This window comes from Bubalus kerabau, chromosome 4, assembly GCF_029407905.1.
Source record: "Bubalus kerabau isolate K-KA32 ecotype Philippines breed swamp buffalo chromosome 4, PCC_UOA_SB_1v2, whole genome shotgun sequence".
Classification (NCBI taxonomy): domain Eukaryota; kingdom Metazoa; phylum Chordata; class Mammalia; order Artiodactyla; family Bovidae; genus Bubalus; species Bubalus kerabau.
Genome location: NC_073627.1, coordinates 138,870,307 through 138,882,923, shown reverse-complemented (window position 1 = coordinate 138,882,923; position 12,617 = coordinate 138,870,307). Strand labels below are relative to the sequence as shown.

The following is a 12,617-nucleotide window of genomic DNA, read 5'->3' as shown; positions in this document are numbered from 1 at the left end:
TAAGATTAGCTGGGCACAGGGATATATAAATAAAATTTCCCTCTAGGAAACACCATTGGTAAGGACTACTGGGTGGATTGGGAAGGTCATAGTTCTGGATGCTTCTGGGATGGAAGCAGAACTGGATAATGGCAAGCAATCACACCAAGGAAACCGCAGAAGTCCAGGGAGTTTCTTAATTCTAGTGGCACAACTGTGATCATAACATATGGTAATCTAAGCTCTAGAAACCCTGTTGGACCAAGGTAAGGTCTGAAATTGTTTGCACTATAGGGGAGGCACTGTGGTGCCGGGCTTCCCCAGGTGGCTCAGTTTGTAAAGAATCCACCTGCAATACGGGAGACCTGAGTTCAATCCCAGTAGGGAAGATCCACTGGGGGAGGGCATGGCAACCCACTCCAGTACCCTTGCCTGAAGAATCCCCATGGACAGAGGAGCCTGACAGGCTAAAGGCCATGGGGTCACAAAGAGTCGGACATGACTGAGTGACTAAGCACAGCACACATTGTGCTGCCAGATATTCTACTTTGTGTCCTAGGCTGACAGCAGGATGGTTTTGGCCTCTAAGGAAGTGTGTGATCTGAAGGCAGAATTCTAGGAAGAATAGTGATCGACTTCAGAATGTAAGTTTCAACATCAGGGACCTTGACTAAGTATTTGCTGAAGATGCATCTATGCAGGTATATAGGAAATGTATTCCACTTATACTCATTCATTCATCTATTTGTTTACTTATTTATTTCCTCACTTATCCCACAAAGGCTTATTCACGCCTCTTTATGCCGTGTATGTAACATACAATCAAGAATACAATCATGAATAAAATCTTTAAAATTCTACCTTGACTATTAGTGCCTCCTCCAGAAAAGTTATCAAAGGATTACTTCACTCCAGCTCAAATCTTAAGTGACTTGGACAAGTGTGATGAAGTCAGAGAGATGGGGCCATGTTCTTGGCACACCTGACAGGTAATGCTTGTGCCTTACTGCTCTGGTCCAGCAGGGGGCACAGTTGTATAAGTACAAGAGTCCTCTATCTTGCCTTAAGTGAGCTCAGTTGATCTGACTCTGCAAAGCCACAGACTGTAGCCCATGAGGCCCCTCTATCTGTGATACTTTCCTGGCAAGAATACTGTAATTGGGTTGCCATCTCCTCCTCCAGGGGATTTTTTCGACACGGGGATTAAGCCCACATCTCCTGTGTCTCCTGCACTGCAGGCAGATTGCCTTGAGAAGTGATCAATTCAGACTGAGATCTATGTAGGTCCCCTAAGTCAGGCATTAGAAATTCTCAATGTTTCAAGTAATTGCTAATTAATTATTTGCACAAGAAAGACCAAAAGTTTCAATACAGAAATCACCAAGATCATTTCCAAGAACTTGGTTTCCACCTCAAAATACTCAGTAAGAAAGGTAGCTGGCATTTTTAAGATACTGCCAGAGAGCTTTTGAAGAAAGTAATATTGACACAGAAGCCAATACATATGGGTCCTATATAAATTTGGCAGAAACATTTTGTTCAGAGACTATTATTTTGGGAAAGAGAGTCTTCTCTGACTTTAGTTGTTATACATGTGTTTGCGTCAGAAAGAATAACCTGTGAGGAACTTTGTCCAGTTGGGGAATATGAACTTCCAGTGAGTTTCATCTTACAGAGAGTGAGTGAGTGAGTGAGTGAAGTCGCTCAGTCGTGTCCAACTCTTTGCGACCCCATGGACTGTAGCCTACCAGGCTCCTCTGTCCATGGGATTTTCCAGGCAATAGTACTGGAGTGGATTGCCATTTCCTTCTCCAGGGGATCTTCCCGACCCAGGGATCGAACCCGGCTCTCCCGCATTGTAGACAGACGATTTATTGTCTGAGCCACCAAGGAAGTCTTCCAGTGAGTTTCATCTTACAGTAGGTAGATGTAAAAGCTATTTCCATCTCATATATTTGTATTTTCCTGGCTCTCAGCAAAAGAATTGCAGGTGTAGGTAATTAGAAAGTTGCTGTGGAGTGAATCATCATGTTTCACCTTCTGTCTTTTGACTGAGAATGTGTGTTTTGTCAAGTGGTAAGAATTCTACAAACTTTAATAACCACTTCTTTTGAAAAAAGCAGGGTAAATTTTGTGTTTAATTACAGTAATTAATCCTAATTTGCTACACATCTATGCATGCATTAACCCACAATATTTTATTTTTTTACTTCAATTTTAGTGTTCACAGTTTTGTTTTTATGTGGAGCCTGGCAAGGATCCATGGGGTCGCAAGAGTTGGACACGACTTACCGACTAAACCGCCATCACCATATATCTAAAGATGATGATAGATAGATGGAGATAAAAAATACTGTATAAAATTCTTTAAAAGTAACAGAATGAATTATTAATTGCCATAAGTAATTAAAGTTTGCTCTCTGTGTGACCTTGGATAGTTTATTTCAACTGTCAGAATTTTAGCATCAAAATAAAGCTAATAATAGAATGTTGGGTTATCATGAAGATTAATAAAAATAATATTGGTCAAAAACATACACAAATGTGTATATGTCTATCTGCAAAAAATGTATATACTTATATATGAAATATATTTATATATATATATATGAACATGAAAGTGAAGTCATTCAGTCATGTCCGACTCTTTGTGACCCCATGGACTGTAGTCTACCAGGTTTCTGCGTCCATGGGATTTTCCAGGCAAGAGTACTGGAGTGGGTTGTCATTTCCTTCTAAAGGGGTTCTTCCTGACCCAGAGATTGAACCCGGGTATCCCGCATTGCAAGTAGATGCTTTACCCTCTGAGCAACCAGGGAAGTGTGTATATCTATATCTGACTGTTTGCAACCCCATGGACTAAAGCCCACCAAGCTCTTCTGTCCATGGAATTTCCCAGGCAAAAATACTAGAGTGGGGTGCCATTTCCTCCTCTGGGGATCTTCCCAACCCAGGGCTAGAACCAGAGTCTCCTGCATTGGCAGGTGGATTCTTTACCTCTGAAACACCAGGGAAGCCCATATATGTGTGTGATATGTGTGTGCATGTATATATTTAAAATTCTTTATTAAATCAAAAGTTGTACCTGTTGACCTGGATCCTTGACCTCTCTTTTATGTCGTGGATGAAGTCTTTTGGGATAAACCACTTCATAGTTTTGTACTCCTGGAAGCTCTTTTATAGAATTTACTGAGAAAAAAAAAAGTTGGAGAAGATTCAGCTAAGTAGAACTAACATAGGCTACTAGGTAATGGCCTTCCTGATGGCATTGCTAATGAATGATGCCACAGGCAGGGGCTTTAACTGAGTTATATGAGAGAGTTATACAAGTGCCAACCTCAGAAACAACCAACGAAAGCAGAAACCCGCTCTTTCTCTCATATCTTTAACCTATATCTTCAGATATTTTTTCCACTGAAAGTTTACCAGAGTTTCTCAGCTTGGTGAATATATTTCTTTGGAATTTCCCCACTTCTCTTTGCCTCTAGGATCCCTAGAGGAATGAAGCAAACAGTACAGACAAAACCAGGATAGGAGAGAATGAATCAAACTAATCCTCCAGAAAGCTAATCAGTGTCAGAATGATCAAATTGAAGCACTCTGAAACTACACGGTGTTATAAAAATTAAATAATGAATGGATGCCATTTCAGATTCAAGTATATTTCTGTTGGGTTTTTCAACAGCAATAATTTTTACTAGGGAAGGAAACTAAATCAGTAGGAAAAGTCTCCAGTACCAGCTCCATAGATTGGGCTCACTTTTGCAGAACAGACAAAACTTCATGTTTTTGCATACAAATACCAAAAAAGCAGAGTAATATATTATTTATATCACGTTCAAAAAAGAGGCTCATAGAATGGGGTGATAGAAGTCAGATGAGTGTCACCTTGGGAGGGAATAAGTGACTGAGGGGGGCTTGAGGCAGGCTTCCAGGACAAGGTCAATCTCCCTTCTTGGTTTGGGCAGTGAATATACATGCATGTTCACTTTGGAGAAATTAATGGGGCCTTTAATTTGTGTACTTTACTTCATACATGTCATACTTCAACAAAAAATTTACAGAGACAGCTACACTGAGATCGGCATATCTCAGTGTTTGTCAGCAATTCCAAAGTTGGGCAATGTCCTCGGTTGGTGAGGCTGTGAAGAAAGGTTCTCCAGGCATTGCTGGCGGGGATGCTACATGTCACGACCTCACGGAGTAGAATTTGATGCTCTTACAGCTTGAGTTGCATCCTCTCAGAATTCATATGTTGAAGCCCTAGTCTCCAGTACCGCAGAACTTACTGTTTCAGAAACAGAACCTTTAAATGGGCGATTAAGCTAACGTGTGGCCATTAGAGTGCATCCAAATCTAACCCGAGTGGTGTCCTTGAAAGAAGAGGAAGTAGGACACACACATGTGGATACACGGAGGAGAGCCCATGAGGACACAACTGAAAGGCAGCCATCTGGAGGTTAACGGGAGAGACCTCCGGAGAGGCCGAACCTGTAGAAACTGTGATCCTGGACTTTCAGCCTCCAGACTGTGAGAAAATAAACTTCTATTGTTTAAACCAAAAAAAAAAAGGAAATTGGAGAAGCAGACAATTAGAACACTAGCACTGCTCAGGAAGGAAGATTTTTGAGCCTGCAGTTATGTTGAAAGAGAATTGGAAAGCTTCAATTTCTATCTGCATCTTGAGATCTCATATCAATGTTGCTTCTAGAAGTTTTCTTTTTTTTTTTTTTAAGAGAAATTCAGATTTCCCAAAGCTAACACAAAATTTTCTATTTTCTTTTTTATTTGCCCACATGGTTCAGCACAGAATGTACGTACAGGGAAATCAAGGTGTACAACTTGGTTGGAAACTTCTGGCCAACCCAGAAGTTAGGTCCTAACTGTGACTGCGAAGGCTTTAAATGACTCGAGGGTATTCTTGGCTTAGTAAAATAGGTAAAGCTAGGGCCTTCCCTGGTGATCCAGTGGTTAAGAATCAGCCTGCCAATGCAGGAGACAAGGGAACTAAGATCACACGTGTTGGGAAAAAAACCCAAGGCAGCCAGAAATTTAAAAATTATAATAATAATAATAAATAAATTAATTAAAATAGACAAACCTAAATTCTATGATAATACAAATTTATGTGACTGTGGCTGATCTTTTAGCAAAAAAAACAGTATTTTTCATTAATCAACTTGCATGAGTGTACACCTATCCCAATGATGTTCCAGAGAAGAAAAGTGTTTATTTTCTCAAAGTTTCTTCAGAAACTAAAGTAGAAACTTTCCAAAATTGCTTAGTGATGTTGATTTTGTTTTATCATTTTAGGCTGTTTTTCATTCATCTGACCATTCTTAGAGCCATTTGCATTTAACTCTGAAGGATAGGAAACATGATTAAATTGGCAAAGAGCTCATTGGGTTCAAAATGGAGTGCTTAAGTAATGAAATGGCTTTTCTTTCACCCACTCAAGATTTACCCTTAAAAACATTCCCAAAACACTTAAAGCCATGACATCAACACTTACCTTAACTTTGGATTTAGTTTGGGTTTTTTAATTGTTCAGAAAAAGAGGTCGAATTAAATGATCTCTAAGGACAGTTCAAGCAGTCTGGGCATCTTTTATTTTTATTTAGTTAATTTTTGGTAAAGGAAAATAATAGCATTAGTTTTAATAGTTCATAACTGAAGTTCAAAATCTTAGAGGAATATTAAATCAGTCATTTTCTTTCCATCTAGTGAAAATTGTCACTGTTGTTGTTGTGCAGTCCCTCAGTCGCTAAGTTGTGTCCAACTTTTTGTGACCCCGTGGACTGCATAACACCAGGCTTACTTGCTCTTCATCATCTCCCAGAGCTTGCTCAAGTTCATATCCATTGAGTCAGTGATGCCATCCAACCATCTTGTCCTCTGTTGTCCCCTTCTCCTCCTGCCTTCAATCTTTCCCAGCATCAGGGTCATTTCTAATGAGTTGGCTCTTCACATCAGGTGGCCAAAGTACTGACGACTTCAGCATCAGTCCTTCCAATGAATATTCAGGACTTATTTCCTTTAGGATTGATCTCCTTGAAGGTTTGATTTCCTTGCAGTCCAAGGGACTCTCGAGAGTCTTCTCCAACACCACAGTTCAAAAGCATCAATTCTCTGGCACTCATCCTTCTTTGTGGTCCAGTTTTCACATCCATACATGACTACTGGAAAAACCATAGCTTTTACTATTATGGACCTTTATCAGCAAAGTAATGTCTCGCTTTTTAATATGCTTGTTCCTTGGAAGAAAATCTATGACAAATCTAGACAGCTTATTAAAAATCACAGACATTACTCTATCCAGAAATTACCTGATGGTAGCAACACAATTCAGAGAAGGCAATGGCACCCCACTCCAGTACTCTTGCCTGGAAAATCCCATGGATGGAGGAGCCTGGTGGGCTGCAGTTCATAGGGTCACTAAGAGTCGGACATGACTGAGCGACTTCACTTTCACTTTTCACTTTCCTGCATTGGAGAAGGAAATGGCAACCCACTCCAGTGTTCTTGCCTGGAGAATCCCAGGGACGGCAGAGCCTGGTGGGCTGCCGTCTATGGGGTCGCACAGAGTCGGACACGACTGAAGCGACTTAGCAGCAGCAGCAACACAATTCCCTACAGCTTCCCATTACTCTGTGTATAAATACACCAAAGGCACCCATGTGCTGTCTGGTGATTGTGTCCAATCAACACAATTAGTCCCATTAATGTGGAGCTCATGAAGCCATATATTCCACCAATGCTGCAACCAGAGTAACTCTTCTAAAAATGCTGCATGAAAAATGGCTTTCATTCATAATACACATTATTCTGATGGGGAATATTAGTCCAAGCTGCCCTCAGGTCATAAAAAAATAACTATTCAACTAATTCTTTTTTTAAAGCAGAGGGTGATAACACTCACATGCTCCCCACCGGAGGTGGTGAGTGGAAACAGGCAAATCCACCCAGCACAAGTTTTCTCTGATGTCCACATTGATCTCCATGCACCCAGTTCATAATCCAAATTCTAACATTTCATGAAATCAGAAATCATCAACTGACTCTTTAATGTGAAGTCTAAATGTGTAAATCTGTGGAGAAATGTCTTTCCAACTCTTTGTTTGATGGCCAAACACTTCCAATGGACAACCAAATTAAATCAATGAATAAACTAAACTACCAGAGTTTTTCAAAAGCTTCCAGCAACCTCTCATATTTTTTTCAGTTTGAAGTGAACAGATTTCCAGTTCTTAATGCTCTTACAACACAGGACATCTCTAAGGAAAACAGATAGAATTTCCCTTAATGGTCCTTCTTTTTCTGAAACCAAGAAGGCCCCTGAAAGAATGAGACTTGAGATATAACTAATTATGCAGCAGGAAAAAAGAGGCAATGGACCCAGATGTTATTTGGCTCATTCGTCCTTAAGTGTGATGGAGAGACTGCAGTCTCCTCCCAGCTGAAGAACATCAGGCTAATTACTCTGAAGCCTGTGGAATGATCACAACTAACTGCCATCCAGGAATTCCACAAATCTGAGATGAAACACAATATGTTTCCATTAATTCATTTCAACACTTGCTTTTCTCTCTCCCACAGAACTCACAAACTAGATTAGTTCTAACTAGCAGAACTGGATCAAAAAAGAAAATTGTTATTTGGGGTTGGGTTAGATCATTATTTACACTGTTTAATAGTTTTAGAAAAGTTAAATCTTTTATTTTTGGACTGTTAAACCCTTTTTATTTGGAAATAAATTCAAATGTATATGAGACTTGCAAGAATAGGAATAGTTCAAACAACATCCTTTGCCCAGATTTACCTAATTCACAGATTCACCCTTTTCAAAACATGCTGATGAGTGAGAAATAAAGTATTCTTGTACACCACCAATATTTTGAGGTTGTTCTTACTAAAAATTTTGCATATTCTCAGTCTCTCACATATATACATATGTTATATACATGTGTGTGTATATATACGTATACATTCAATTTTTTCTAACCATTTGAGGATGAGTAGTTACATTCGGAGAAGGTGATGGCACCCCACTCCAGTACTCTTGCTTGGAAAATCCCATGGATGGAGGAGCCTTGTAGACTGCAGTCTTGGGGTCGCTAAGAGTCGGACACTACTGAGTGACTTCACTTTCACTTTTCACTTTCCTGCCTTGGAGAAGGAAATGGCAACCTACTCCAGTGTTCTTGCCTGGAGAATCCCAGGGATCAGGGAGCCTGGTGGGCTGCCGTCTCTGGGGTCGCACAGAGTCGGACACGACTGAAGAGACTTAGCAGCAGCAGCAGCAGTTACATTAGATACACCATGATTCTTTATTCCTACAAACTTCAATATTTCCTAAGTATAAGAATATTCTCTTATACCACCATAGCCAAACAATCAAATTTTTAAAACTTAACACTGACCCAACACTTTATCATCTATATTTCAATTTTGTCAATTGACCCAGCAATATCCTTTTTGGTATTTTATTCATTCCATTGCAGGGTCCAGTCTAGGATCAGGTATTTTATTTAGTTTTCACGTCTCTCTACCTTTTTTAATCTAGAATTTTCCCTCCCTTCCTTCTTCCTTCCTGTTTCTGTCTCTCTTTCACTCCCTCTCTCTGTCTTTACTTGTGTGCGTGCTAAGTCACTTCAGTCATGTCTGCCTCTTTTCCACACTATAGACTGTAGCCTGCCAGGCTCCTCTATCCATGGGATTCTCCAGCAAGAGTATTGAAATGGACTGCCACAGCTTCCTCCAGGGGATCTTCCCAACCTAGGGATCGAAGCCAATGTCTCCTACATTGGCAGGTTGGTTCTTTACCACTGGCACCACCTGGGAAGCTCTTTTCTGTCTATAGAAAAGTTAAATCTTGTTTACAAGATTAATAAAACAGACATTAATCTGGAAGGCTACTTTATTTTTTAATATGCATGGGGCATTTTGGAGTTTAGCCCTTTTGTATGTAATACTGATATTTTCTTTTTTTTTCAAAGATACTGTTTAAAGAAGTATCTTTCCAAACTAAACACATGATGTTAAGCCCTGAATTAGGGTTTATGCAATGACATTGACTTAAGTTCTGGAATTCTCTGTAGCCCATCAAACTATCTGATGATTTTAAACTTTATGTAATAAAAAATGTACAGACACTAAGGGAAAAAACACATCCTAATTAGGTCTATCATTTTGGTTATTAAGATTAAATTACAGATATTCTTTTCGGTCTTCTAGTTACCTGATGAAAGCGATAAGAAATTGCTAATGTGAAGTAAAATTATTTCAAAAGGTACTGTATTCCCTGGGTTTTCTCCTGAAATAAAGACCTTTCTCCTTGGTCTCAATTCTTCATCCCCAAGCACCTTCCACATTCTTTAAATTTTTTCCCCCTTTCCACAAGGAAATCTTTTGTTATTTTTCTTGAGAGATTGTAAAGCTCAATACAAACAGTTGGCCTGATTTTACTTCATTTTTTAAATTTCACATATTTAAGAACTGGGCAAAAGTATGCTGGGAGTGGCTCTTGTTTCTTCTCTGGGTGATGAGAAACAAACAAATGAACAAACAAGCAAAAGGAGATGGGAAAATGAAAATTGTTTTACTTCTTACATTTGGCTGGAAAAGAAATTAATATGGGAATGATATCAGGGTATTTCAGTGACCATAGAAACACTCTTGAAAATACACATTGGAAGGTAAGAAGAGAGGGAACTTTCTGTCCCAGATGGAAGATGGGGTCAGGGGAGCTTTCTGTAAGGACTCTCCTCCCCATCCTCACAAAAGCCACTTCAGAACCTTGGTCCCCCACCACCAAGCATTCAGAGATATCATACTTTTAGACACAACTTCTAAAAATATTGTGTCTCTTGGGGAAATTGTGAATGCAAAGACAGGGGAAGAGAATCAGTTGGGATGCCCAGTTTCATCAAAAAGGCTATAATGTGGGTGGCACCGAGTGTCAGCTATTCTGTTCATGGATCCAGCTTGATCTTTATGCTGTTGGATAAGGCCAGTACACAAACAATTCTCATGTTTCAACCAAGCAAAGGGCCCCAGAGGGTTTTTAGTGATTGTATTTTCAGAAAATGTGGGAAAAGAAGGTGTCTAGTAAGTTTTATCTTTAAAAAATAGGAATTTTAAGTCAATAATTTAAATATCTAGCACAATTTTAAAATTAATTTTTATTGGAGTATTGTTACTTTATAATGTGTTAGCTTCTGCTTCACAGTAAGGTGAATGAGCTATATGTATACATATATGCCTTCTTTTTAAAATTTCTTTCCTTTTTTTTTTTTTCTTGCCTAGCACTGTTCTATACTGAAAGATATAATGGAAAACGTTTCCAGGTCTAGAAAAGAAATCAGAAACCAGGGTAAAAGGAAAATAATTTTTAGTGACAAGTACTGAGTGGGGGCAAGGGGTAGGAGAGCCTTTCCCTTCCTAACTTCATCCTTCTTGTTGATAAGTTAGTCTCATTTCTAGGTCCCAACAAACATTCTAAAACCCAAGAAAACGTTTTCAGGGAAGGAGTCTCAGGCACTGAAGCTAATGTGCTGACTTCAATAAGCTCTAGAGCTAGAAATAATCAAAGGAAATGTGTTATCCAATCTAACATACAAGAGCTTCCCAGGTGGCTCTAGTGGTAAGAATCTGCCTGCCAATGCCAGATATGTAAGAGACCTGGGCTCGACCCCTGGGTCGGGAAGACCCCCTGGAAGAGGGCACGACAACTCATTCCAGTTATTCTGCCTGGAGAATCTCATGGACTGAAGCAACTTAACATGCATGCACATATATCTATAAATATATTTATTGGGCTGTGCTAGGTCCTATTTGCAGCACTCAGAATTTGCAGCATCCCCAATTCTTACTTTTAGTATGTGGGATCCAGTTCCCTGACCAGGTCCCCTGCATTGAGAGCGCAGAGTCTTAGCCACTGCACCGCCAGGGAAGTCCCTATTTTTTAATTCTTAAACTAAAAATTGTTGCTTGCCATCTAGCACGACAAGAATGAAGTCACTAGCTATTGTAGTAACTGATCTTCAATACACAGCCTGAAACAAGAGTTCAGGGCAAAGATGAGAAATGAGACACTTGGCTCTGGGAGAAACTAGCAGAACCGACCTTCAGACGGTTAGATACTTTTAGGAGAAGATATTATAAGCCTAATTTCTTGCATTTTCCCATATCTAGAAAAGCACTAAAATCATTGTTGATTGAAAAAAAAAGGCACAATATGAAATTTGTGAATGAAGCTTTATTTGTGCCTGTTTTTCAATCAACAAATGTTTGATCTAACCAGAAAAATGGAAGTGAATGATCAACTTAAGCTTAATGGCAGCATTGTTTTATCAAGTAATATCACAGTGCTTTATAAATATGAAATGTTTATTTCTAATGCATCATATTTATTTCTAATTCAATGTATTTATTATCACCAATAATGAGAGGACTAAATATAAAAAGGGGTAAGAAGGCAAGAGGAGAAGGGGCGACAGAGAATGAGATGATTGGATGCCATCACTGACTCAATGGACATGAGTTGGAGCAAATGCTGGGAGATGGTGAAGGACAGGAAAGCCTGACCTGATGCAGTCCATGTGGTCACAAAGAGTCGGGGACATGACTGAGCAACTGAACAACAAATACAAAAATGTGATCGAAATGAAAAGAGTCAAACTGGCCCCAACAATAATAACGGATACTTTCTGAAGCCTCCTGCACTGTAATAACCAGTCAAATCTGCCTCATCTTAACTACTCTAAAAATGACAAGGTTGATTTTGAGGCCTTCCATTCTTTAACTCAAAGATCATATTCATTGGTTAAATGATGGTGAATGAAATCTCCCCTCTGACTTCCCTATTCTCAGATTAGATGTGTAAATAGTGATCAAAAAGTCCCCTTGCTTCTCCTTTATACTATTTATATCAGTCAGAGCCCCCCAAAACAACAGATTAAGCCTGCCAAACTGGTTAGGAAAGCTGGTGAAAAAAAAAACTGTTGGGAGAAGATGAAAAGCAAGCAGGTATTTAACAGAATCTGTAAAGGAGTTAAACGCCTACCTGGAAATGGAGCAAGGAGTAAGGTGGCCGTCAGAAGAAGCCGTTGCCACATTCTGGGTGCTCCCAGGAGCCTGGTATCCACTCTTCTCACTCAAGCAGACTGCCCTCCTGGTCTGCCCCTTCCTCCTTTCAAGTGAGACAGACTGAAACCCCAGGGTTCATTCTTGTCTCTGGTTCAGGAAGTGTTTACTAAAGGTGTTGCACAACCTTGGAGCTGTGGTCCTGTGGCAATGGCACAGCAGGCGGAAGTTCTGGCTGCTGCCGGGTTCCAAGATCCCTTTATCCTTTGCTATTGTTTCTCTGTCCTTCCCCATGTTGCCCACTTACAAGTAGTCCCTGTCCAGTGAAATTCTATATTCCCAGAAGCCACCAGGAGAACAACTTCAATGTAGCTTGACAAATATGTGTATTTATTATCTGTATAAGAAATATACTTGTATGTACACTCTACTATATATAAAATAGATAACCAGCAAGGACTTACTGTACAGCCCAGAGAACTCTCCTCAATATTTTGTAGTAAACTATAAGGGAAAAGAGTATGAAAAAGAAGTAGGTCATGATATAGTAGAGT

General features: G+C 39.6%; 1 protein-coding gene across 1 annotated transcript in view; it reads right to left on the bottom strand.

Moving 5' to 3' along the window:
* Positions 1 to 6,980, bottom strand: part of ADAM28 (ADAM metallopeptidase domain 28) — a 68,563-nt gene extending 61,583 nt beyond the window's left edge. The window contains exons 1-2 of the mRNA XM_055579738.1: positions 6,899 to 6,980; positions 3,065 to 3,168 (exon numbers count right to left, since the gene is read on the bottom strand). Of these exons, the coding sequence (XP_055435713.1) occupies positions 3,065 to 3,168; positions 6,899 to 6,980 (186 nt within the window). The remainder of the gene's footprint in view (positions 1 to 3,064; positions 3,169 to 6,898) is intronic.
* Positions 6,981 to 12,617: the final 5,637 nt, after the last annotated feature.